Raw genomic sequence first — 23,063 nt, forward strand, 5'->3', positions numbered from 1 at the left:
CCCAACTCACTCACTCTCACCACAAGACAGAGTGAGGTTTACCCTAGGAGGCTCTGCCGCGTTCCTCTCGCCGGCGGCAACATCAGGCAGCAGGAAATCGCCGCCGGCGTGCTTCGTTTTTGTGGGCTCGCTGATAAGTGCTATTTTTGCAGTGTTTTTATTATGTAGTTTGTATCTTTTTGTCACAGATCCGTGTTGCTTTGAGCTTAAATACATTGAAAACGGTACAAGTATCTAAAAAAGAATGATTACAACTTGTTCTAATTTATTTTGCAGTTAAGTGCGAAAAAGCACATATTCATCTCACATTGGACGAGCTGCTGATGCACCAATATACCGAAGGACCTGATCATCATGGAAAGAAGAAGGCAAGGGCTGAAGTGAGGAGAAAAGGATCAACTTGTGAAAAAGGAAGAAAAGGAGAAGAGCCTGGATGTAAAACTTCCAAAGGGATTAAATCCCTAACTCCGGCCTGCTCTGGATCCCCTTGAGCCTGGCATTCCCTCTCCCTTCCCCTAACCTCCTGCTCCACCTCCGGCCGCCGCCGCGGCCAGGCCAGCGTGGCGGCGCGCCACCGAGCTAACTGCAGCCCCTTCCCGAGATCCACTACTGCTCCTCCTCAAGACCGCCTCCGCCGGCAGCGGGCTGCACGAATCGTCTCCATCAACCTGCTGCTCCCCCACGCACCGAAGAAATCAACAGCCAAGGAACCATCAGCTTGTGTGACCACGACCACGACCTGCAATGTCCTCCCCTTCTCCAACTTCTGCCTCATCTCCTTTGGTTTAATCTCTCTCTCTCTCTGTCTCTGTCTCTCTCTCTCTACCTGCTGTTTGTGTGTACGAGAGTTGAGAGCCTGCTGTTGATCTTTGGAATGTTGAGAGTTGAGACTTAAAATAATTCGTATTGTGTTAAAATTCTCACATGGACTGGAGGAAAAATTCACTCTATCCCTTTCTTTCTCTCTGCTAATCTTCTCTTGCATGTGAACTGTGGTATAGTTTAGTTGACCTATGAGAACTTGTGGCATTGAATTTACTATTTTGCTCTCTATCCAAATCTCTTATAAATTTCTTCTGCCCCTGTCTTGATGTTTACTTGTGCTAGTGTTTTAATTATCTAAAGTAAAACGAAAATCACAAAAATATTGCAGTCATCCTGTACCTTGAATCCCATAATTGTTTCTATCCCTATCTTGGATCATTGCTTGTGATGTTTCGTGGTAGATGATCTTGTCTTGCTTTTGAGTGGGAAACCTTCTTTTTGTTTGTTTTAAATTCCAAAATCATTTCCTGTGATCTAGCTTTAACCGAGCATCGTTGTCGCTGCCTAGTCCCTGTGGAGAACCTCGACAAAAACTACTATATTTGCTTCAATCAAATTGGCGCCGTTGCCGGGGACCAAATATTAGTAGGTTGAGGAGTATAACAGGCTTGGCTATTTTTATTTTTATTTTATTTAGACTTCTTGTTTGTTTAAATAGCATGGCCGTGTGATTTACTTTTCAGTACCTTACATCAATCTAGTTTATCTTGCTCTAACCCTTAACAAGTTCTTGTCAGTGCTCGTGTGCAGAAGAACTTAAATTCTATTTTCAGGTAATTGTTGTATGCTGCAACACGAAGAAACAGAACTATTACCCTTTGATCCTGAAATCGAGAGAACCTTCCGAGAAAGAAGAAGAGAAGTTGAGAAGCGCAAGAAGAACAAAATCGGAGATAAACCATTGTTGCGTGATCTTTGGATTCCTAAGGATCAGAGTGCTTCTACTGATGTCCTTCAACCTGCAATTCAAGCCAACTATTTTGAGCTTAAGCCAGCACTTATCACTATGGTTCAGCATAATCAGTTCAGTGGGTCTGCTTTGGAAAGTCCTCATTCCCATATAAGAAATTTTTTGGAGTACTGCAATACTCTTAAGTATAATGGCGTGCCACCTGAAGCCATTCGGATGCAGTTGTTCCCCTTTTCATTGAGAGATGGTGCCAAGATGTGGTATCATGCTCTACCTGAGGACAAATGGGAACATTTAGTTCAGGCTTTCTATGAGAGATATTCCCCCCCCCCCAACTAAGGCAACCGAGTTCAGGGATAAGATCACTCGTTTCATTCAGTTTGATGGAGAGAGCCTTCATGATGCTTGGCAAAGATATCAAGGTTTGATCAGGATGTGTCCTAATCACGGGCAAGAACAGTGGTTGCTATTGCAAACATTCTATAAAGGTTTAACACAACAAAAAGAGCTTTTGTTGACTCAGCGGCGGGAGGTGGAATCATGAATAAAACATTGGAAGAAGCCACGTCACTGATTGAGAGCATGGCATCACACGATTTCTCATGGTCAAATGAAAGAACGGTTCACCCATCTCAAGCAGGAGTTCATCAGTTGCGCACTCAAGATGCCGTTGCAGCTCAAGTAGATATATTTGCTAAGCAGTTAACTCAGATGATGCTAAATAGTAACAACACATCAATGGTTTGAGTAGTTCAGACTACATCTTGTCAGATCTGTGGTGTTCCTGGACATTCTCCAAATGAATGCACCTTCTATTCCAGTGCTGAGTCATCTATCTCTGAAATAAATTATGCACAGAATCAAGGGCCTTTTTCACAAAGTTATAATCCATCTTGGAAAAATCATCCTAACCTGTCATACAAGAACAACAATCAGTTTGCATCTTCTCAGTCATCTAATCAGGGTTTTCGGCAGCAGCAAAATCAGTTTCAGCAGCAGCAAAATCAGTTTCAGCCAAACTACAATAGCAACCAAAGCGTATCCTCATTTCCATCCTCTTCTCAAGGATTTGGAAATCAACAGCAGCAACATAATTTTCAAGCCAGTCAGTCTTCAGACATTAGTGAAATGATGAAATTTCAGAAAGAAATGTTCAATGGATTGCAAGAAACCATGAAATTGCAATTGGAAATTTTCATGAAGACCATGCAACAACTCACTGCAGGGTTGCCAAAGTCTCAAACTAATCAAGCTGAGAACAAGTTGGCAGCTCAACCAGAAGCTAACCTAAAGCAGTGTGGAGCTATATATTTCCACAAGTGAAGCAATCACAACTAGCTAGGGGAGGAAAAATAGTTGAACCTATTCTGAAAAATCCTCCACATGTATCTTATATTCCACCACACATGAGAACTCTAATGTCAGCTCATGAGCAAGCAAAACAAAGTGAACCACCTGCACAAGTAGAGCTTGAAAATGATGGAGTTATTCAAGAGCCAGCAATAGTGGAAGCATTAAAAAAATCTGTGAGCTCTTCTTCCAATCCAAAAGTTCCATTTCCTGACAGATTGGAGAAATGCAAGGATGATAAGCAGTTTGCAAAGTTCTTGGACATGATGAGAGATGTGCAGATAACAATTCCTATTTTGGATGCCGTGTTGCATGTTCCAATGTATGCCAAATTTTTCAAGGAACTTCTTACCAAGAAAAGAAGCTTAGAAGAACCTGAAATTGTGACTTTAACGAAGGAATGTAGCGCAATTATTCATAATAACTTGCCTACTAAACGTGATGACCCAGGGAGTTTCAGTATACCTTGTATTGTTGGAAGCAAAAAGTTTACCGCACTATGTGACTTGGGATCTTCAGTGAGTGTCCTGCCATTATCAACTTTCCAAATGTTTTCACTTGGGGAGCTCAAACAAACTTCAATGACCCTTCAATTAGCTGACCGAACTCTCAAAAAACCAGCAGGAATACTAATTGATGTTCCGGTGGTTGTTGGAGAATTTGCCTATCCCGTTGACTTTGTAATATTGGAAATGGATGATAAAAGTGATGCAATGATACTTGGTAGGACATTTTTGGCAACCGCCGGTGCTATAATTGATGTCCCAGGAGCAAAACTCACCGTTAAATTTGGGCATGAAGAAATAGAATTTGATATGAGGCATCCCACACACTTACCTCGCTTTCAAGATCAGTGTCTCTCAATTGATATGGTTGACCATTGTGTTAATGGGACTTATGAAAGATGCCAAGGTAGAATCGAAATTGATGCTGACCTATCTCTGTCACCAGCTGCACCTGTGATTAGTGAAGTTTGTAGTTTTTCTCCAAATGAAGACAAAGAAACTGAAATTACAGAGTGTGATTCTGAACTGGTGCCCAATGTAGTTGAGGAACTGAAACCTTTGCCTTCGCATTTGAGATATGCATTTTTAGAGAAGGACAAGGTACATCCAGTGATAGTGAGTGCTTTTCTCAGCAATAAAGAAGAAGAAGCTTTGCTTGTAGTTCTGAGAAAATACTGAAATGTAATTGGATACTCTATTAATGATATTAAGGGAATAGATGCATCTGTTTGTTCTCACAGGATATTCCTAGAAGATGATAGTAGACCATCAAGAGAATCACAAAGGAGGCTAAATCCAAAATTACAGGAAGTTGTCAAAAAGGAAATTCTTAAGCTTCTTGCAGCCGGGATGATTTATCCCATTTCAGATAGTGAATGGGTGAGCCCAATACATACAGTGCCAAAGAAAGGAGGGTTTACAGTGGTAGAAAATGAAGATTGAAAGGGCATTTCTCTCCTAGTTAATATTGGTGGTGGTGACAACGTGTGTTGTGGACTAATCGTGCGTTGAGTATTTCAGATTTGATATCAAATGGTGCAAAACGATTTGATGCCCTCAAGTTGGAAAACGAAGAGTGGTGGAGTTTTAGCGGCTTTTTCGGTTATTGAGTCATAGGAACTCCGTAGTAATAAGAGGGAGTCCACATGGGAAGGCAATGGGTGAATCGCTTTTCACGTACATAAACAAACATCTTGCATCCACATAAAGCCTACCCAAAAAGTGAGAGAGAACCAACTCTAGAACCTACATGGTGTGCATTTGTCTGCTCAGGTCCGGAAGTTCCGATGGGGTTCTGGTACCCCGGAACTTCCGCCCAACCTCCGGACCAGGTCCGCAACGCTACTAGAATCCATTGTGGATTTCCGAAAGTTGAGCCGGAACAGGGCCGGAACTTCCGGTGACCAGCGGAAGTTCCGCCCCTGGAACTCGCTGTGCATAACGGTTAGATTTTGGGGAGTCCAAATAGATACCCCTTCGTCCCTAACGGGTTTCCTGCCCGAGCACGAAGCAAAGAACAACCCCCTCTCTCCCAAGAACTCCCTAAGCATCATTCTACAAGATCTTCCTCCATAAAGCTTTCCCCTTGTTGATTCTTTGAGGATTGGGGGAGAAGACCTAGATCTAGGGTTTCACCGAGTCACAAAGTTGATTCTCCTTGTTTCTCTTGTGGATTTCATTTCTCTTGGGCATTTGGGAGCCCTAGACGGAAGTGGTTGCCTTGAGCTCTTTCCTTGGGGATTGTGGAGCTTGAGGATTGGAATGGGAGCCTCCAATTGAGTTGTGGAGCTAGCCCCGATCAAGTTTGTAAAGGTTCGGTCTTCGCCTTCAAGGAAGCCATTAGTGGAGCTCACTCACCTTTGTGGTGTCGTGAGAGGAGAATAGAGTGAGCCTTTGTGGCATCTCTACCTTTGTGGTAGAGCACTCCTACAAACAGAGACGTACACCTACCCCAATCGGTGGAACTCCGGTGAAATCTTCGTCTCTCGTGTGGTATCCATTCTTACCCTTTACATTGTTGTTATCTAGTTGCTTCGGCTATTGCACTTCATCCTAGGGTTGCATTACCTTTAGAGAATTTAGTAAATCCTAAGTTAAGTGTTTGTATCTTTCTAGAAAAGAAAAAGATTAAAATTTGTTAGTCGCCTATTCACCGCCTCCCCTTCTAGCCGACCATACCGATCTTTCAATTGGTATCAGAGCCTCGTCTCTTAATTAGGGTTTTACCACTCTTAAGAGTATGGCCAGCGATGATGGGGCACCCACCGTGAAACCCCAAGAAATCGAGTTGATAGATGATAATGCTCCACTAACTTTCAAATCCATCAAATTGCTTTTGGATAGCATGCAAAAGGTTACTCTTGATAGTGTGGACAAAAATATTAGTGAGCACCTACCTAACAAAGTATCTTCGTCTACTACCGAGCCTTCCTATGTCAAGCCACCAAGTGCGGTGGATTTGACTAAGGAAGATTCGGATGCCGAATGCCGTAACAAGGCTAAGGCTAGCGAAGAGAGTGCTTCCAAATCCTAAGGTAGGGGTGGCTATGGGTTGTATAGTGAGGTGGCACCTCCACCTCATTATAATCATCGCCACCATAATTTGCCACCTATATATAATCAAGGTGAACCCCTCATGCTAACCTCTACTAATTACGTTGATTGGTTTCATTCCATGAGGACTCACTTCAAGAGTACGTCAACGGAATTGTGGAGGATTGTTGAAAAAGGTTACTATGTTCATGATCAAAAGAACTTGTCACCAAGAGGTATGTGGACAATCAACTCAATGAGCATGCCATTGGAATACTCCTAAAGGCTCTACCCTTGGAGTATAGAACATTTGTCCGTGGTGTTGATTCCGCTAGAGATACTTGAAAGCTCATTGGTGATCACTTTGATAACAATGAGAGTGTTAGGAAGTCAAAGTTTGAAGTGGTCATCAATGAGTGCAAAAACTTCTTCATGAAGGATGGAGAGGTTCCGGATGAGCTTTATAGGAGAGTCATCACCCTTGGAGCCAAGATGAAGGATCACGGAAGTCGTGACATCAATGATGAATGGCTGAAGCGTCTATTCATAGAAGCCATCTTCCCACACCGAGAGGTTCATGCCGCAATGATAAGGCAAAGAACGGACTACTATAGTTTGCCTCCAAGTCAAGTGATGGGAGAATTTGTAACTATGAATATTCTCAAGAAGACCTCCGAGGACAATCTCATTCAAGCCAAGTTCCTCTCACAAAGCTCAAGCCTTGCTTTGAAGGCCAACGTGACTCTCACCTCAACTCCAAGTGAAGCACCCCAACAAGAAAAGGTTGAGATCACGGAAGAAAATTGCCAATACGAGTTCAATGATCACATGGCTCTTGCGGCTCAAGCTTTTTGGAAGAACAAGAAGTTTGTCAAATCCAACTCCTTCAACCCCAACAACCACTACAACAAGGGAGCTTCAAGCTCCAAACCCAAAGGTCAAAAATCTCGTAAATGTTATAATTATGGTAACAATAACCATTTCGTTGCAGAGTGTATTTATGAGAAGAGGGAGGAGAATGGTGGACGCCTTATACTTAAGGGGAAGACCAAGCCCTCCTTCCACAAGAAGGCAACGAAGAAGAGACAACCAAGAATGCTTCTTGTTCAAGAGGAATATAGTTCGGGAGAAGAAGACGATGATGATGAAGAGTCCACGGAGAGGGCGGACATTGCCATTGCTCCCTCACTTCCATCTCTCTTCGACTGCCCCAATGAGAACAAGAACCGCTCACCCAAGTGCCTTATGGCCAAGACCTCTTCGGTAATTCCTCCTCCCACCAAACATGCCATTTCTAAGAGTTTATCTCTATTTGATTGTGTGGAGGAGAGTAGTGTTGTTGAGCAAAGCATGAATGAGTTTGAGATCTTCATGGTTGTAGCATCCCAAAGTTTCAAACCTTTCATATGCATTGCATCCATGAGCATCATGCCACAATTGCATATTTGAATTCAAATTTGAATCTCAAAAGGCTTTAAAAGATTTTATTTCAATTTAAACCCTAGGGTTTACACCCATTTGAGCTTTGGATCTTCAAACCAATAAGGTTTATTTATAAAACGGGTTTATTGCATAAATAAGCTATCCCATAATTGTTGGATAATTTTTGGAGCTGAAAAAAAAACTATTTTATTTAAATAGTTATATAGCCCTAAAGGCATTTATAGAGAAAATGTATTTTATATATTTTATTTTGAGGGAAAATTACTCCCAAAAGTTGTATCATGATAGAACATGATTTTACAAATTTTCTGGAATTTATTTGGACCAATTTGGAGTTCAAAATCAAAAGTTATCAAAGAAATGAGAAAAAGGGAAAAAGAAAAGAAAAAAAAAGGGAAACCGGACCGGTCCGACCGCTTGGGCCGAACCGACCCAGAACCGACCGCGCCAGAACCGCCCTAGCCGAACCGGCCCGCGCGCGCGCCGTAGCCACTGACAGGTGGGGCCCACCTGTCAGGGCTTTCTTCCTCGTTAGGAAAGCCGCCGAGACCGCGCCGGACACCGCGCGCCGCCATCTCCGGGATCCGCCCCTCCCAACCTTCCCGAAACTCGCCGACCGCGTCACTATAAAGCCCGGAGCCCCCTCTCTGCAGTTAAAGAACTTTTCGGAGGCTTCATACCTCTCCGCACGGGCTTGGGTCTGAAACAAAGTATTCAGTTCCCCAATCATAGCAAATGTTGTGTGGTGCTCAAAACGCTTCTAGAGCTCAGGTTCCATACCAAGCAAGAGGCCGCACCTAACTGCATTGTGGTCCTCAGATTGAGTCAGCCAGACGTTCCTAACGTCAGCAGACTTAGTTGCTGTGGGTTCTGCACCAAGCGCTGCATCAAAAACATAGACCTTTTTGGTAGCTTTGAGGATAATCCTCACATTACGAAACCAGTCCGTAAAGTTGCTTCCATTGGACTTCAGTTTATCTTTCTCTAGGAGAGTATTCATATTGAACGTAGTACGATCCATTGATCTACAGCATATTTGCAAAGACAATTAGACTATGTTCATGATAATTAGTTCAAGCTAATCAAATTACTAATGAACTCCCACTAAAATCAACATCCCTCGGGTTGTTTAGTGACACATGATTCAAATCCACTACACCAAGTCCGATCATCACGTGAGGTGGAGTAGTTTCAATGGTGAACATCATCATGTTGATCATATCATTCATATTGTTGGAGATATGCCCTAGAAGCAATCATGTGATGATGTTATTTCCTATATATTCATGAGTTATTGTTATTGTCCTTGAACATCATCACTGATATGTATCAATAAATACGTGATTTGTTTGTGAGACTATGTATTCTATGATGATTGTTCTAATGGTCCCTGGTCATTGAGGTTATGCGGACACATAACCTAGACTAGCAATGTGAATTAGTATGATGACTATTTTTCACAAGTCATAGGGCAAGGTGTTGCCGACTGATAGCATGGACTCGACAATGAGATTGTTGAGTTGGATAGACCCGCACTGAGACACAACGAGATGACTGTCATTTGTTAGTCTCAATTACGATGTATATGCCAGTCCTAGACCTGAGGTCATCGCATGAGCTTGGGATGTGAATCGGCCTACTTAGGGGTTGCCAAACGCTACTCCGTAACTGGGTGGTTATAAAGGTAGCTTTCGGGTTTGCTGAGAAGCATGCTGCGAGTCATGGTTGATCAAGATGGGATTTGCCCCTCCTGTTCGGAGAGATATCTCTAGGCTCTCTCGAGTGATCAGATTCGGAAAGCATGGCCATGCGACTTGGGTTAAGTGTTAACCCGTTCGGGAATCTGTATCACAGGAACGAGAAGAGAGTCGAGCTATCCACAAGGATGACAAGCACTCGCCTTGAGCTCGACACACATATTGTGAGGCAAAAGGAATGTTGCATATGACACATTGTATGGTTCGTCAATATACCTTGTGGTTACTTGGGAGTTGGCACGTGCTGCTAGGCGCCGCTACCAACCATCGACTTGAGTCGGTGCCAGTGGACGAGTAAGGTGTTACTCAGGCCCGCAGTCCGAGCTCGTAGTCATGTCCGACTGACCGCGAACCTGAAGGGTCACACGCTTAAGGGGTGGGAACCGAGTTGGATCGGATTCAACTCGTATCGGGCTTAGACTCCTAACGGGCCTCAAGTGTTGAGCCCACTAGGGACGTCTATATAAGCGGAGGAGACCAACCTGTCTAGGGTTACACCAGTCCAGACGCGAGTTAGACTCGGCCGTCACACCTCCACGCCCAAAGCCTTGCGATCGGATCTAGCAGTCCGCCGCACGGAGTTCCTCCCTGTACGTGTGGATACCTCGGAGGCGCTACACCTGCGGCGCTTGGATGAACTGTTCGTGGGATCGGCGAGGAGGAGCAGGCTGTTCGACTACTCGACATCGACGCGCTACATTGACTCTACTTCCGCTACGGGTCTGCGCGTCTAGTGGTAATCTCGTGATCCATTATCTACAGCATTGATCCGGGCGGAAGTGGTAGAAATTTTATTTTGTGCTAGCGTAACATACCGCGTTCCCCAACACATATGGCTCATGTTTAAGCTTTCGGTTCCTTGTGTTCCGAGGCCATGTCTGTACATGCTAGGCTGGTCAAGTTAACCAAAGTATTTCTGCATGTGTAAAACTGGCTTGCACCCGTTGTATGCGAACGTAGAGTTTATAACACCCGATCATCACGTGATGCTTCAAAACGATGAACTTTTGCAATGGTGCATACCAAGGTAGAACACATTATTATCTTGATATTAATAATGAGGGATCATCTTATATAATGCTACCGTCGTAAACTAAGCAAAATAAGATGCATAAAAGGGATAAACATCACATGCATAAATAATGTGACATTATATGGCCTTTTCTTCATGTGCCTTTGATCTCCATCTCCAAAGCACGGGCATGATCTCCATCATCACCAGCCTGTCGCCAAGGTCCTCAGGCATCAAGTATAGTTGCCTCCACCAACTATTGCTACTACTAGCAATAAAGGAAAGCAATTACATGGTGATTAAAATGTTGACACGAAGGTCATATAATAATTAATGAGAAAACCATACGGCTCCTACCGGTTGCCAAACTCATCGACATGCAAGTCGTGAAATATTACAAAACATGATCATCTCATACATAAAATATATCATATCATATCTTGGCCATACCACATCACATGCCCCTGCAAAAACATGTTAGACGCTTCTACTTTGTTGTTGCATGTTTTACGTGGCTTTAGGGGCTGCACTAAAAGAACTGTTCTTACTTACACAAAAGCCACAACGGTGATATACAAATTGCTTATTAACCATATACGCCTCCCATTGCAAATCAGATTTCAACTATAGTGGGTGAGACAGACACCCGCCAGCTGCATATGCAATACAAGTTGCATGTCAATTGCGGAACCGGTCTCTTGTGCGATGACAAATAAGCTTGGTCCGAGCCGCTTCATCACACTATCCCGCAAAATCCGAAGTGCACAAAAGAGGTAGCAACATGAACATCAACACCCACAACCAAGTTGTGTTCTACTCGTACAAAACATCTACGCATAGATCTAGCTCTGATACCACTGATGGGTTCGTTGCATGGAAAACAAAATTTTTCCTACGAGAAGTGCGGAAGAAACCCAAGATAATATCTACTAGATGTAAGTAATGAGAGGGATTATGAGCATCATACCCTCGTAGACCACAAAGCATTACGATCACGGGATCGTTGTTGGCGTAGTGGTACTTTCGATGAGATCGATCTCAATGCCGAACGTACGGCACCTCCTTGGTATCCACACGTACGGCTTGATGTCGTCTCCTCCTTCTTGATCCAGCAAGACGAGGGGGAGAACTTCCGTTTTAGAACTTCCAAAACCTTCTAGAATATTTCCGGTCAATACCGAAAATACTCCGAACTTTTTCGGAACCCTGAAACAGCTTTTCCATATATAAATCTTTATCTCCGGACCATTCCGAAGCTCCTCGTGATGTCCTAGATCCCATCCGAGACTCCGAATGAATATTCGATATCACCATCTATTATCTCATCAAACCCTAGCAACATTAAGCGTTAAGTGTGTGACCCTACGGGTTCGAGAACATGTGAACATGATCATATCAATAACCAACAGCGGGACCTAGATGTCCATAATGGTTCCCACATATTTCACGAAGATCTCGTTGGTTGAACCACGATGTCAAGGATTCAATTAATCCGGTATCCAATTCCCTTTGTCTCGCGATATATTACTTGCCCAAGATTTGATCGTCGGTATCACCATACCTAGTTCAATCTCGTTACTGGCAAGTTCTCTTTACTCGTACCGCAATATAATATCCCCGTGACTAAACACATTAGTCAGATGCTTGCAAGCTCATTAAGATGTTATATTACTGAGAGGGCCCAAAGATATCTCTTCGTCACATGGAGTGACAAATCCCAGTCTTGATCCATACAACCCAACAAGCACCTTTCGAGATACCTGAAGAACACCTTTATGATCACCCAGTTACGAGATGACGGTTGATGTCCACAAAGTATTCTTCCGGTACTAGGGAGTGGCATGATCTCATGGTCTAAGGAAATGATACTTGACATAATGAAAGCATTAACAATTTAAACTTAAGTGACACGATCAAAAGCTATGCTTAGGTTTGGGTCTGTCCATCACATCATTCTCCTAATGATATGACCTCATTATTAAATGACAACACATGTATGGTTAGGAAACCTTAACCATGTCTTAATCAACGAGCTAATCTAGTAGAGGCGTATTACGGACACAGTATTTGTTTATTTATCCACACATGTATTTAGTTCCCTGTTAATACAATTATAGCATGGATAATAAACATTTATCAAGAACAAGGAAATATGAATAATAACGAATTTATTATTTCCTCTAGGGCATATTTCCAACACTATCTTGGTAATGGACGCCTTAGGCGCGGATTTTGATGATTATTTCTTCTTCCCAGCTACTAATACTAGGGGAGGGATCTTGATTGCTTGGAACAGCCACACACCCAGTTGTGCAGCCCTCTTCTCGCTGAGCATAGCGTCACGGGTATTGTCACCCCTTCCCATGGCTCGCCCTGGTGGTTGACCTACGTTTATGGCCCTCAGGATGATGTAGATAAAATTGCTTTCCTCGATGAGCTTCGAGATGTGCGTGCCTCTCGTCCGGGCCCTTGGGTTGTGTGCGGTGACTTTAATCTCATCTATTGCGAGGAGGACAAAAACAATGGCAACCTCCGTCACCGCATGATGGGAAGATTCCGCTGCTTCCTTAACGACTGCGAGCTCAAGCAGATTTATTTGCACGGTCACCGATACACATGGTCGAATGAGAGGGAGACCCCTACTCTTGTGCGACTTGACCGTGTCTTCTGCATAGTTGATTGGGAAGAGTTGCACTCAGACTCTCGATGCGTTGTCTTTCCACTACGATCTCAGACCATTGCCCACTTTTCTTAGATTGCTCGCCACGGGCGTCCTCTGGTCGGCGATTCCAATTTGAGAGTTTTTGGGTTAAGCTTGACGGATTTGCCGAGGTGGTGGCTGACGCCTGGGCCACCCCAGATCCTGAGCCCGACCCTTTCAAGCGGTTGGTTTCTAGGTTGAAACTTACCGCGAGGCGGTTGATGAGTTGGAGTAACAAGCACGTTGGCTGTGTCAAACAACAGCTAATGGTGGCACGGAAGATCATTTTTCGTTTTGAAGTGGCCATGGAGACCTGCCGTCTTTCAGTGGCGGAGCGCGAGTTGCGCGCCCGTCTCAAGCATACCTACTCGGGACTCGCCTCCCTTGAGCGCACCATTGCTCGTCAACCCTCGAAGGTCGCTTGGCTCAAAGAGGGAGATGCCAACACCGCCTTTTTCCACCAGCACGCCTCTTTTCGAAGACAGCGGAATGCCATCCATTGTCTCGCGGTTGATGGGACGGTCCTCTCTGACCATGGGGCCATGGCAGAGGCAGCTGCTGACCACTTCTCTTACCTCTTGGGGGTGGCCGAGAACCGTGAGTTCTCGCTCAACCTAGACTTCTTAGGGACGAGTATGGCTGACCTGACTGAGCTCGAAACTCCCTTCTCGGAGATGGAGGTGTGGGATGTCATTCGGCTTCTGCCTTCTAGGAAAGCACCGGGCCCTGATGGCTTTACTTCCGAATTCTTCCAGGCTTCCTGGGCCACTGTCAAGACGGACGTCATGGCAGACTTCGACAAGCTCCATTCCTTGCACGGTCATGGCTTCCAGGGTTTGAATCAGGCATTGATGGTGCTGATCCCTAAGAAGCCTGACGCCGCGACCTTGCGAGAATATAGAACAATCAGTTTAATCCACTCGTTTTCCAAACTTGTGGCTAAAGCTCTTGTGCTTCGCTTGTCTCCTAGGCTGGGTTCCTTGGTTGGCGAGAATCAGTGCGCATTCATCAAGAAGCGTTGTATCACGACAACTTCATGTTGGTGCAGCAAAAGGCCCGATTTCTCCATCGGCTCAAGGAACCTCGCACTATGCTAAAGTTGGACATTGCCCACGCGTTTGACTCAGTGTCTTGGGCCCTTCTCTTCGCGGTGTTATGGCATGCAGGATTCGGACCTCGGTTCCGTGAGTGTATTGCCATTCTCCTGTCGTCTGCGAGCACCCGCATTCTCCTCAATGGGGAACCGGGACCACCAATTTGGCACCGGAAGGGGCTGCGGCAAGGAGACCCTCTATCGCCCATGTTGTTCGTGTTGGTGATTGACACGCTGAATCGGCTTTTTGCCCGAGCAGCCGAGCTGGGCATTCTCCGGCGCCTTGCAGATCGCCATCTATCAACAAGCGTGTCCCTGTATGCCGATGATGTTATCATTTTCTGCCACCCGGACCGCTCCGAGCTATTGACGGTCCGCCGGCTCCTCGCCTTTTTTGGGCAGGCATCGGGGCTACACACTAACTTTTCCAAATGCTCGGTGACCCCAATTGGTTGCATGGATGATGAGGCTGCTGCGGCGGTTGACATGATGGGTTGTGCCTTGGCCCCTTTCCCAGTGAAACACCTGGGGATCCCCTTGGCGATCCGGAAACCTTCTGCAGAGGCGTTTGGCCCGCTCATCGACAAGATCGCCGACCGCCTTCCAACTTGGAAAGTGGGGATGATGACTAAGGCTGGTCGCTTGACTTTGGTCAAGTCAGCCCTATCGGCCATTCCCCTTCACCAGATGCTGGTCTTGGGTCTTTACCGGAAGGTCCAAAAGCGGGTGGACAAATCCTACGCAGTTTTCTTTGGACTGGTTGGGATGAGGCAAGGGGCGGTCACTGCCACGTCAATTGGTCCAGAGTCTGCAGACCGCTATGCTGTGGCGGGTTGGGCTTCCTAGACTTTTCCAGACTGGCCGTCAGCCTTCGCGTTCGTTGGATGTGGCGTATGAGGACCGACCCCCTCCGCCCTTGGAGTGGTCTAAACATACGGTTCTCTCAGTTGGAGAGAAGTGTCTTTTTCGCTTCCACCTGGATGTCAATTGGCAACGACGAATCTGCGTTATTCTGGGAGGATTGTTGGTTGGACGGTCGTGCAATCTCAGAGTTGGCACCGAACCTCACACTGCTGGTCCCAAGACACATCCAGAAGAAACGCACCGTTCGCGAAGCTCTTGGTGATAGACGCTGGTTACACGACATCCAGGGGTCTTTAGATCCGCTTGCTCTGTGGCAATATATCGAGATTTGGGAAAAGGTCCGCACGATCCAATTTTCGGATGCGGCAGATGTCCTTCACTGGAGATGGACGGCCAACGACGAATACTCTTCGAAGTCATGCTACCACAGTCTCTTCTGTGGAGGGGTTGTCTCAGACACCTGGAAGCTGAACTGGAAGTCCTGGGCACCGCCACGGGTTAAGTTTTTCCTCTGGTTGGCATGTCAGGACCGCTACTAGACAGCGGAGTGGAAGGCGTGTCACAGTTTGGCTCACACCCCGAGATGCTCGCTGTGCGACCAGTCGATGGAGACCATGAATCATCTCCTGGTCGATTGTCCATTCTCCCGCTCAGTATGGTATGAGGTTCTCTCTTGGATTCAATCCACAGGCGCCCCACCGACCACTGGTGTCTCCTCGCAGATTGGTGGCAGACATCCGTCCGCTCCACCCCTTCCGTGGCTAGAAAGGGCCCTCCGTCGATCATCATGCTTACGGCCTGGTGGATTTGGAAGCATCGCAACGCGGCCGTCTTTGACAATGCGACCCCCAATATCGGCTCCCTTGCTGACCAAATCAAGGTTGACGCTAGGCTCCGGGCACGTGCAGGGGCGGTTGGGCTTGGAGCGTTGCTCCCAGCGAGCACCTAGTTGTGTAGCGTTGTATTCTCTGGGTGTTGCCCTCTTGGGCTTGTACATAACTCTCTTTCTTAATATATGCATCGAGACGCAAAGTTTTCTCGAAAAAAAATCAGTAACAATTTTTTTTTCACACTGAAATTTTAAAAATTATTTCAAAATGATATTCAACAAAAATAATTCAATACCGAATGCACACAAACTTGCATTCGTACATGCTGCAGTCTGCTATTTTCTATTCAGTCGAATGAAATCTGGATTGTGAGTTGGATTTTCTTGTGTGCATTTGATTCAACAACTTGGAACGCAAGGGCAAAACGGTACAATCACAATTATGATTAATTTCTGTAAAGTCGTTTTTGTTTTGTACGTCTACTACATGTGTTTTAGCGGCAAGATCAATGAAACATGTGAGAAGAAAAGATTTTTTTTTTTGCAAACAGAAGGCAATCACCATGTCTTAACTTGACAAACACCAATCATGAACCTTGATCACAGTATTTTGTCCATAACCTCATTCAGGAACATCTTACAAAAGCACTTTTTTAAGGGAACTTACAGAAGCACTTCGAACATGTGGATCATCACATTGTGCTAGCTGTTCTTATTTCAGGCACCAGCTTTGCCACCTTAACAGGTTCAAGTAAACCAAAGGGCTGGGGACATCTATATGATTAAGTACCAAACTATAAGAAGAAAGGCAGATCCTCAAACCAGAGAACTCAAGTGTCGCAAATTTGTAGCAACAGATTAAACACCAGCAGCCATCATTCACTTGAGAAGGCCGCAAACATCCAGGCACAGCTCCATCAAAACATCAAGATGTGTACACTGGTTTAATAGCTCAGGTACCTACGCATGCTCTTGTAGTCAAGAATCCTCTCAGCCTCTTCAAGCTCAAGGTCATCAACATCACCGGCAAGGCAGTAAAAATTGAAAACCTCATCATCCCCAAAATCCGAGTGTGAAGTAATGATAAAAGCATCGTCATCACCAGGGGCGGAGGCAGGGACCAGGCCAGCCCTGGCCCTGGCCCCCTCTATGATTTCGTATTTCTACTTCAATGCCTGCATAATCTTTGCAATTTGACCATATCAGCTTCATATTCTTATGCTTTGACCCTCCTAATAAATCATCCTTCTATTCTAGCCCTCCCTATATATTTTTCCTGCCTCCGCCACTGGTCATCACTATAGAATCTTCCAGGCGGAAAGTACTCAAAGTAGTCATAACCATCCATGTAAACCCCGGCACACTTTTCCACTAAGTTGTCTTTACCATGTTGATATTTCTGCAATCGAGCAAGTTAAGGTACTCCAGGTGGTGGCAGTTGTCAAGGATTGTTGCAAGCCCTTTATTGCTGAGATTGTCACCGATAACATGTAATGATCATAGCTCATGCATCCTTGCAATTGCAAAGGCTACACCGTCGTCGGCATATAATTCATCATCACTAGAAAGGCCACAACAAACGCACGTTGCTTTCATATATCTAGGAACATATCTGAAGTGCTTTAGCCGTGTGCATACTCCCGCGACAAGTTCAATCATAGCCGTATTATAAAAACACTGTAAAAGCTCTACAAGATGGCATTGTATATTCTTAGTTTAGAAGATCTGTTAACTTTAAGTAGCAGTAAAGTAAGGAAGAAAAAAAGTCCACATAGATCTGTAAGTGTGAAACCTAGGACTAGGAGTAGAAAAATTAAAACATCTACAAAATGATAGGTCTCTTTTGGAATGCTAGAGGTTTAGGAGAGGTAGAGAAGAAAGGCTTTCTGAAAAACCTTATTGTAGAAGAGCATCTAGAGTTTATTTGTTTGCAGGAAACTAAGAAGGAAACCTTTTCTGATTTTTGGCTAAATAGTATGACTGGCAGAAGGAAATTTATTTGGTTCTGGGCTCCCTCTAGAGGGGCCTCAGGAGGCTTGTTGATGGGGATAGATGAGGAAAAATATGAAGTAGGAGAGGTAGATAAAGGTGACTTTCATATTAGGATGCTTGTGCTGAACAAACATAATGGTTTTAAGTGGAACCTTATCAATGTATATGGGGCGGCACACTCTAAAGATAAGATACGCTTCCTGTTAGAATTAGTTAAAGTGGTTAATATTAATACTTTCCCCATAGTGATGGGAGGAGATTTTAACATAGTTAGGAAAAGTAGTGAGAGAAATAAAGCAAGTAAATCCTTCAAATGGTCATTCTTGTTTAATGCCATTATTGAACATTGGAGTTTTAAAGGGTTGGAGATTGCTGGGGCCAGGTTCACTTGGTCAAACAATCAGCTGAATCCTTTGCTACAACAATTAGATAGAATCTTGGTAAGTTTGGAGTGGGAAAGAAAATTTCCAATGGCTATGTTAAATCTCTAGTAAGAAGTGTTTCTGACCATGCTCCACTAGTAGTGAATGATGGTCAGATTAGGCCAGTAATTCATAAACCTTTTCGCTTTGAACTTAGTTGGTTAACTAGGGCTGATCTAGTGGATGTGGTTCGTACAGTTTGGCAAGGACATTATTTAGGTAAAGATATTACTGATATAATTCAAAAGAAATTAAGGAAAGCTAGACATTGTGAAAGGTTGGAATTTCAACTATGAGGGTTACTTTAGAAAGCAAAAGAAAGTTATCAGTGACAAGATAGAAGAAATTGATAAGAGAAGTGAAGTTATAGGATTAACAATTCAGGATTACCATTGTAGGAATGTTTTACAAAAAGAATTTAATCACATTGTCAAATAAAATGAAATTAAATGGATGCAAAGATCTAAGGTGACTGATCTGTTGCAAGGTGACAATAACACTTCTTATTTTATGGCTAAGGCTAGTGGAAGAAAGCGAAGGAATAAAATTCTCCAACTCCAGCAAGAGGAGGGGCTGATCCAAGGGGATAAGGATATCTTAGCTTATGCCACTAATTTTTATAAAGAACTCTTTGGCCCTGTTGACTTGCTACCTATTTCTCTTTCGCAAGCTGTTGATTGTGTGCTAGATGACCAAGATAGAGAGATGCTTAATAGGGACTTTTCTTTAGAAGAAATTAAGAACGTTGTCTTTTCTATGGCACATAATAAAGCTAGTGGCCCAGATGGATTCCCTATAGAATTCTATCAAAGATTTTGGCCGATAGTTTGTAATGATCTGCTTACAATGTTTAAGGATTTTAACCTTGGAAAACTGGATAACTCTAGATTCAATTATGGTGTGATAACAATGTTGCCTAAGGGACAAGGAGCTAATAAAATTCAAATGTACAGACCTATTTGCTTATCTAATGTCATGTTTAAATTTTTTACAAAAGCAGTTCATAACAAAACTACAATGGTAGCTGATAAGGTGGTAGATGAGATACAATCTGCATTTATAAAAGGTAGATACATACTAGATAATGTCATAATGCTACATGAATGCTTAGATGATCTACATAGACATAAAAAGTCTGCATGCTCTTTAAGGTAGATTTCAAAAAGGCATACGACAAAATAAACTGGGCCTTCATGTTTAATGTTTTGGAAATGAAAGGTTTCCCCCCTGAATATATAGATTGGGTCATGAGTACCTTAACTGATGGACACGTTGCCATCATGGTTAATGATATAATAGGGCCTTACTTTAAAACTAGGAAAGGGTTGAGACAGGGAGATCCCCTGTCCCCAATCTTGTTCAACATTGCTGCTGATAGCTTAGCTGTTTTAGTTAAAAGAGCTCAAGATAAAGGCTTGATTAAGGGGTTGGCTTCTAACTTAGTGGAGGATGGTTTAATTATCCTTCAGTACGCAGATGATACTATTTTTTGCTTTGAAGATGATCTAGAAAGCGCTAGAAATTTAAAGTTCATTTTGTGTATCTTTGAACATTTAACTGGCCTGAAAATCAATTTCCATAAAAGTGAGGTATATTGTCTAGGAGATTCAGTAGAAAGACAAGATGCTTATTCTAGTATTTTTACATGCCAGGAGGGGACCCTCCCCTTTAAATATTTAGGCATTCCTATTAAGGATAAAAGGCTAAATAATAAGGATTGGAAAGCAATATAAGATAAGGTAGAAAATAAACTTTGCTGTTGGCAAGGTAAAGTTTTATCTCTAGGAGCGAGGCTTACACTGGTGGAAGCTGGTCTAAGCAATGCCCCTAGCTACATGCTTTCTTTATTCAGAATTCCTAAAGGGGTCAAAAAAAAGATTGATTTCTTTAGGGCCAGGCTTCTGTGGCAAGAAGACCAAGGGATTAAAAAGTATCACTTGGTGAACTGGCCAGAGATTTGTCAGCCTAGGGATCAGGGGGGTTTGGGAGAAACTGATTTGGATATAAAGAATATTAGTTTATTATGTAAGTGGTTATGGAAATTAGAGAATGAAGATGGCGTGTGGCAAAGTCTGCTTAGAGAAAAATATATTAAGAAACACTTGTTAACTACCTGTGAGTTGAAGAGTGGACAGTCTCATTTTTTGCAAGGTTAATGCAGGTTAAAAATATCTTTGTTAATTGCTGTAAGAAAAAGGTTGGTAATGGAGCCCGAACCTGTTTCTGGGAGGATCACTGTATTGGTGACCGCCCCTTGTGCCTCCAATTTCCTAGATTATATGGTTTAGTGAATAAGAAGTTTGTCTCAGTGGCTGAGGTGCTGAACTCTAATTGGCATTGTATTAGCTTTAGAAGATCTTTTAGGGAAGAAACTCTAGAAATGTGGACACAACTGAGGATGTTGTGTTATGAAGTGCAGCTTAATGATGAACAGGATAGATGTGTTTGGAAATTGACCAAAAGTGGTCAATTTTCAGTTAAATCTTTGTATAATTTACTTAAGGATAGACAGTTAGAGGTTCCTTTTGTACAACTTTGGCAGATAAAGGTGCCTCTGAAAGTTAAGGTTTTCTTGTGGTTAATTTGTAAAAATAGCATTCTCACCCGAGATAATTTGCATAAAGGGGGGTGGACAGGACCTACAAACTGTGAGTTTTGTGGAGCCCAGGAGAGTATAGATCATCTTCTTTTTGAATGTGCTACAGCTAAGGTGTGTTGGAGTATAATGTGTTGTTCCTTCGGGATTAACAATGGTCCCAGCTCGGTTGAAGATTTACTTTCAATTTGGATACTGCAGTTCAGAGGACGGCAACGCAGGCTCATTGCCGTGGGCGTTTCCGCCTTGTGCTGGACCATTTGGAAGAGTAGGAATGCTTCTTGTTTCTCTGGTATAGTTCTTAAGGCGCCTACTAACCTGTTGTTTTCTGTTTGCTACTGGATGAACTTCTGGGCTGATTTACAAAAAGGAGGGGGATCGGGATAAGCTGAGGGATGAAGCATCCAAGCTATCGCTCATCACCTCTGGAGTATCTCGGGTACATTCTGTGTGGAAGGCGACAACAACTTGAGAAGCGCGGCCTGAACTACAAAGGATGGTGTGGGATCCAGGATGTCTGCGCTATCTGAAGATGTTGCTGCCAAGTTACTTCCTTGTTCTATTTTGCGGGTTTCTGAAAGCTCCTGCTATACTTTTATGTTTTGGACCTCTAACTACATAACACAACTGTGAACTATATGTTTTCATTAATGAAAACGGGGGCTGAGCCCTTATTACTGTAAAAAAGTAAATTCCTTTCAGGTAATCAACAGTCTCCCAGTCCTCTTCAGAACAACATTGAATGGATTTTCTTTTGCAAGGAAATTACCCCTGTTAAAAACAAAGGAGTGCTGCAATTTAAGCTGTGTTGCTCCTAATCCCTAATAATCCCTACCAATTTAAGCTGTCGTGATTCACGAATCATGATTGATATGCCTTCCTAACTTGATCTTGAACCAAAATAGATTAGAAATCCTAAAACCAGTGCCGCGATGCATGAAGAAATCTTACTGCTCCGCGAGGCAGAGGAGGACTTGGTCGTGGAGGTACTCGCCGCAATAGAAACCCTCGCACTGGCCGGCGCTGAGCCGCAGGGCTTGGCGCACCATGATGCCGAGGCTGACCCGCGGGCGGAAGGGCGGCACGCGCGGGTCTCGCATGTCGATGCGGCGCCAGAGCACGGGCTCCTCCCGCGCGGCCCGGCGCCAGGACCGGCACACCCCCGCCGCGCCGCCGATGAGGAGCTCGACGGTGTCCACGGGCAGGTCCTCCGCCCAGTCCTGCTTCGGCGCCGGCGCCGGCATCAGGTTGAACACCGAGACATGGACGGTCAATTTCCCCTTGGACTTGGATCGATTTCGTGGAGCTGCCGACGGCTGCGGAGGGGATGGCGACGGCATCGCGATCGCGGTGTGGCATGGCGTCTCGACCCCAGGACTTGGATTTATATTCAGCTAAGGTCGGTTCGCTTTGTGAGTTCAGTAAATGACACATGGGCCATATCTATAGCTGGCCAACGGGCCGGGCCGGGCCCAGCACGGTATGGCCCACCTCTTAACACTTATAAGTGGGCCATGCCGTGCCGGCCCGTTCCGACGAAACCCCAGCCCGGGCACGGCACACGAGCCCGGCTGGGCCGGCCCGGGCCCGTGTAGCACGGTGGGCCTCACAATCAGCAACAGCTCAGGTTTGGTCCATGTAACTTTTCTGCCCAGCCAACTGGACAAAAAGGTGGCGCATCCTTATTTGACAAGAATATTTGGTAGTTTGGGTGGTTAGGAGAGCTAGTTGTCGAAGGGAGGTCGTGTGGGTTCAAGTCCCCCTCTCTACACATATTTTGTTCCTGTGCTATATTCCACTAGACAAAGAGCTGGTGGGCTTTCAGAAAAAAAAAATTAAACGGGCCGTGCCGTGCCGGCCCGCGGGCTGAAGTCTGAGGCCCAGGCACGGCCCAAGGCGGGTCGCGGGCCGGCACGTCCCGTTTAAATCCGTGCCGGGCCAGGCCCGTAGCGGGCGGGGCACGCCGTGCCGCCGGGCTTTTTCAAAAAGCCCGACCCGTTGGCCAGCTATAGCCATATCCATATCTAAGAAACTGGTTGCCTATTTTTCTTTTTTTTAAAATAAACCCCTTCATATATTAGTACTCAACAAGTGTAATATTGCACACTTTAGCATTCTCCAGAATCACCAACCAGCTAGCTCTATCAGCGCGGTGCATCGCCCCAATGACCGCCCTAATAGTATGTTTCCAAAGAAAAAAGGAACATTCAAATGTTACTCACTCCTTGGAG

At 44.5% G+C, this 23,063-nt stretch overlaps 1 protein-coding gene and 1 non-coding gene across 2 annotated transcripts; both read right to left on the reverse strand.

Moving 5' to 3' along the window:
• Positions 1–2,081: 2,081 nt before the first annotated feature.
• On the reverse strand, positions 2,082–2,187 carry LOC112272165. The gene has a single exon (XR_002965859.1). It is a non-coding gene; the product is annotated as a small nucleolar RNA R71 (small nucleolar RNA).
• A 14,185-nt stretch (positions 2,188–16,372) lies between these two features.
• Positions 16,373–22,230, reverse strand: LOC104583566. Its single transcript, XM_010236133.3, has 2 exons — positions 21,784–22,230; positions 16,373–17,510 (listed from the first exon to the last, which is right to left on the reverse strand). The coding sequence occupies exons 1-2, from the start codon at positions 22,170–22,172 to the stop codon at positions 17,489–17,491; spliced, it is 411 nt and encodes a 136-aa protein (XP_010234435.1). The 5' UTR covers positions 22,173–22,230; the 3' UTR covers positions 16,373–17,488.
• Positions 22,231–23,063: the final 833 nt, after the last annotated feature.

Source organism: Brachypodium distachyon, chromosome 3, assembly GCF_000005505.3.
Source record: "Brachypodium distachyon strain Bd21 chromosome 3, Brachypodium_distachyon_v3.0, whole genome shotgun sequence".
NCBI classification, from domain to species: Eukaryota; Viridiplantae; Streptophyta; class Magnoliopsida; order Poales; family Poaceae; genus Brachypodium; species Brachypodium distachyon.